This window comes from Bison bison, unplaced genomic scaffold (assembly GCF_000754665.1).
Source record: "Bison bison bison isolate TAMUID 2011002044 unplaced genomic scaffold, Bison_UMD1.0 scf7180017847349, whole genome shotgun sequence".
Lineage (NCBI taxonomy): Eukaryota > Metazoa > Chordata > Mammalia > Artiodactyla > Bovidae > Bison > Bison bison.
In genome coordinates this window covers 14,200-17,705 of record NW_011477922.1, presented here as the reverse complement: position 1 = coordinate 17,705, position 3,506 = coordinate 14,200, and the positions used below count along the sequence as shown (strand labels likewise).

At 35.9% G+C, this 3,506-nt stretch overlaps 1 protein-coding gene across 1 annotated transcript in view; it reads left to right on the top strand.

The window, feature by feature from the left end:
- The first annotated feature begins 1,259 nt into the window (after positions 1-1,259).
- The window catches only part of LOC104990646 (sex comb on midleg-like protein 2), a 6,760-nt gene continuing 4,513 nt past the window's right edge, over positions 1,260-3,506 (top strand). Inside the window, exons 1-2 of the mRNA XM_010842864.1 lie at positions 1,260-1,374; positions 2,065-2,319. Coding sequence (XP_010841166.1) covers positions 1,275-1,374; positions 2,065-2,319 — 355 coding nt within the window. The 5' untranslated portion in view covers positions 1,260-1,274. The remainder of the gene's footprint in view (positions 1,375-2,064; positions 2,320-3,506) is intronic.

The following is a 3,506-nucleotide window of genomic DNA, read 5'->3' as shown; positions in this document are numbered from 1 at the left end:
CATGACTGAGTGGCTTTCACTCACTTAAGCCTTTTGTTAACATCCAGAGTTTTGAAGAAGTTGATTTTGCCAGTGCTGTCATTAGTTTTATGAAAGAATGGAAAGTCCTTAATCAGTCATCTTGGAAGTGCCTCTCTATGATGACTTTTAAAGTACTTTGTAAATTATCTGGCTTTTTCTAATTACTCTGCAAGAACAGTTTCATGCCTTAGCTTACTACAGTACCCAGAAACAGAAGTCAAGAATCAGTTTTATGTTTGTATCAATCCCAGATAGTAGACCATATACTAGCTTCATAAAGTATTATAATGTTGTACATAAAAGGTAAGTAAAGAATTTTTCTGCTCTTGCTATAATTCTGAAGTAAATACCTATAGAAAACTGTAGAAACTGTATACTTTCGTGTTCAAATTTTCTGTATCAGTAAATTGGTATGAAAAAAGTCAGTTATTTCTTTTCTTAGAATTTAACAGTCCTAATTGTAGAAATACGTCTTATTCACTGAAATATGTTTTGGCTGTTGATTTTTATAGTTGATGATTAAAAATAAAATCAAAAGTCAAGAACGCTTTTAGACTCATTCGTAATAGTCAGTAACAGGATGGTTAAAAATTACTTATCAGAGGATTTTAAGGGACATGCCTGACCCTTAGCCATTTTTAACTAGATGAAGTTTGACTTTGGTACTTTGTCATTGCAGTCTGTCTCCTTTCTGAAGATCTATTATCCTACTTTATAGATTTTTATTGTACTTTATTTTTCCTTTTAGTTGGAGATTAAATCAAAATATTGATTCATTTTAGGATTATGCCTTAAAGAATGGTCTTTTAAGAAGAAATGCATTTGGTTGAATGATAAGTAAGCAGTAGAATTGTTTTAAGAGTAGCCCTAGGCCAGGATTGTTACCTATAAAATGGAGTGTTCTTTGTACTCTATCTACTCTAACTTCTCTGAATTCTTAAACTTTTTTGTTCATGGGAGCAATTTTCTCAGGCCTTTTTAGTTGCCTCACTGCTGCCTGAGAGAGTTAGAAAAATATGATGACCCTAGAATAAGTGAAGCCTGGATATAATGGTTTTAACCCTTGTATATCACTGAAATATTTAATAGGATGAAATGAGCACATCTTGTTCATAAACAAATGATTATTGATCAAGTTATGTAGACAAATGATATACAAAGAAGTGTTTTATGCTGTTGATATGAAAATGCCTAAGTATATTAATTAGTTAAAACAGACATCTCTTTTTTTGAAAACAGTAGAAGAAGATATAATGGAAAAGAAAATCACCAAACGACCTTCTGAACAACCTTTGCCTTATGTTGCTCCTCTCTCTCCTAAGCAACCCAAAATAATAGTGCATCCCTCTGAAGGTAAACAGTAGTTACATGTTGCAAGATTGGAAAGAAAAGTCATTCTGCTATCACTTATGTATGCTGTTGAGTGTTGGTGTTGGGAATAGGGGAGTATATTTCCCAACTGCCAAATCCGTTTGGCAGTTAGCTATTTATTACTTTGGCAGCTTTGTTGAGCACTTCATTCCCTTAAGAAATGCACAGTTGTCATTTCTCCTTAGATTAAAGAAAAACAATTATAGCAGCAATTCCCATTCAGCTTTGTATTGCAAAAGCTTTATAGAAAGAGGAATAGAAAAACCTAAAACATTTCTCCAGTGAAGGTTTTTTTTTTTTTTTTTTTTTTTTAAGTGCCCAGGTAGTAAGCAAATGTTAGAAACCAATTGTGTAAGAACTGTATTTGTAAAAATAAATGTTTTAGTGAAGTGTTCATAGTCTTGGTGGCAAGACTGGCAAAGGTTATTTATGAGAAAAATAGATGATGTCATTAGAATCAATTTGGATTTCAGGACAGTGAAATCAAGAAGGGGATAGCCATGTGCTTTGTGTTAGAGGTTTGTAGTTCATTACACCATGGCTTAAGTAAACTATTGTTGCCAATTTAGGGGATTTTTGACATTTTAGTAGTATTCAAACTGTAAGTCTGTTGAAGATAATTGCCTCTGTCTTTTTTCTTATTGCCTTCGTATTTTTTTTTTTTTCTTGTAGAGGAAGTATTACCTTCTGAGGAAGATGGCATGGCCAAAAAGGAAAAGCTTTCTGAAGAGTCCAAGAAGTCACCACTTAGTTCAGCAAATTCTTTGAGTCCTACCAGAAAAAATCCTATAAGCACTCATACTCCAGTCTCCATGAATGGTTCTCAAAGTATGCCATGCACCTCAAGCCTCAAAGTAGTGGAGACCAAATCACCTATCAAGAGTAGTCAGCTTGAAGTTGAATTGGAAGTGCAGAGGGAAAGTGAAGGTATTTTCCAAAACAATGATTCTCGTCTGATGGGTTTGTCTTTCCCCTTAAGGTTCCTATGCCCCACATCATCCCCTGAGAGTTTATCTCATTGAAGAAATTGTCAAAATTGAGGAGGTAAGAGTCCTCCCCTTCACATCATTGTCAGGGCCAAGCTGCTGCAGATGATCTAATCCTCATGGCATTACAGAACTGTTTCTGGGGATCTGGATCACCAATCATGTTTCTGATAGAGACTTCTTTATTTTATTGGTTTTCATTCCATTGTAGTTTCTCATTTCCTTGGATACTGTCTGGACTCACAAACCTCGTATGACTCTGAGGCCTGGAAGGATGCACTCCCTCTTCATTCTGATGTGCTCCCTTCCTTGTCCCTCTTGAGACCTTTCCTGGCCCCAGCCTGTACTTGGCTCCCAGATCTAGGCTCTGGCATCCTGTTGCTGCAGCCATTTCCCTGTTTTCCACACTCTCAGTCATTCCCTCACACCGACCAGGAGAGCATGATGTGTATAAACTGTACAGCATCCTACCACTCATTTAGAAAGAGCCAGAACAGCCTTCCACGTGCAAAGATAGCTCTATCCTGTACCCTTTTAAAGATTAAGGATGTTGGGGTGGAGGGAATAAGTGTTTTGTCTTTTTTCACCAGATAGGCATTTAGGCAAGGTTGAGGAATAAAGGAAGTAGGAATCAACTCACTCCCTTGTCTTTTTATCATGGATATCATCTGTACACATGCTGTGACACATTTAATATTGTCACTCCCATCTCATATACCCCATATAGATTGTCTCTGGGTTTGGAGTGATTTTTGTAAAGAATCTAAAGATAGGTGTTCATTTTATAAAAGGGTAGTGTATTGTAAGTTTTTAGATATTTTCACTATATGAGCTTATGAAGATAGGCCTTCTTAGAAGAATGCTCTAAAGGTTACTTCTAATGCTGAATCTCACTTCCAAATGTATATCTAACACTACCATGCCAAAGTAGCCTGTTTTGGGGTTTGAGGATGCCAGCTTCTAGTCTTCCTAGGTGTGGAAAGACTTAATAGTAATAACGTTACTTAACAGTAATAAACTCATCATCATCTTCATTACCATCTGATATTATGTGCCAGCACATAATATTTTACATTGCTTCATGCATTACATATTTACAACAGTTTCTCGAGATGTAGGTGGTGGTAA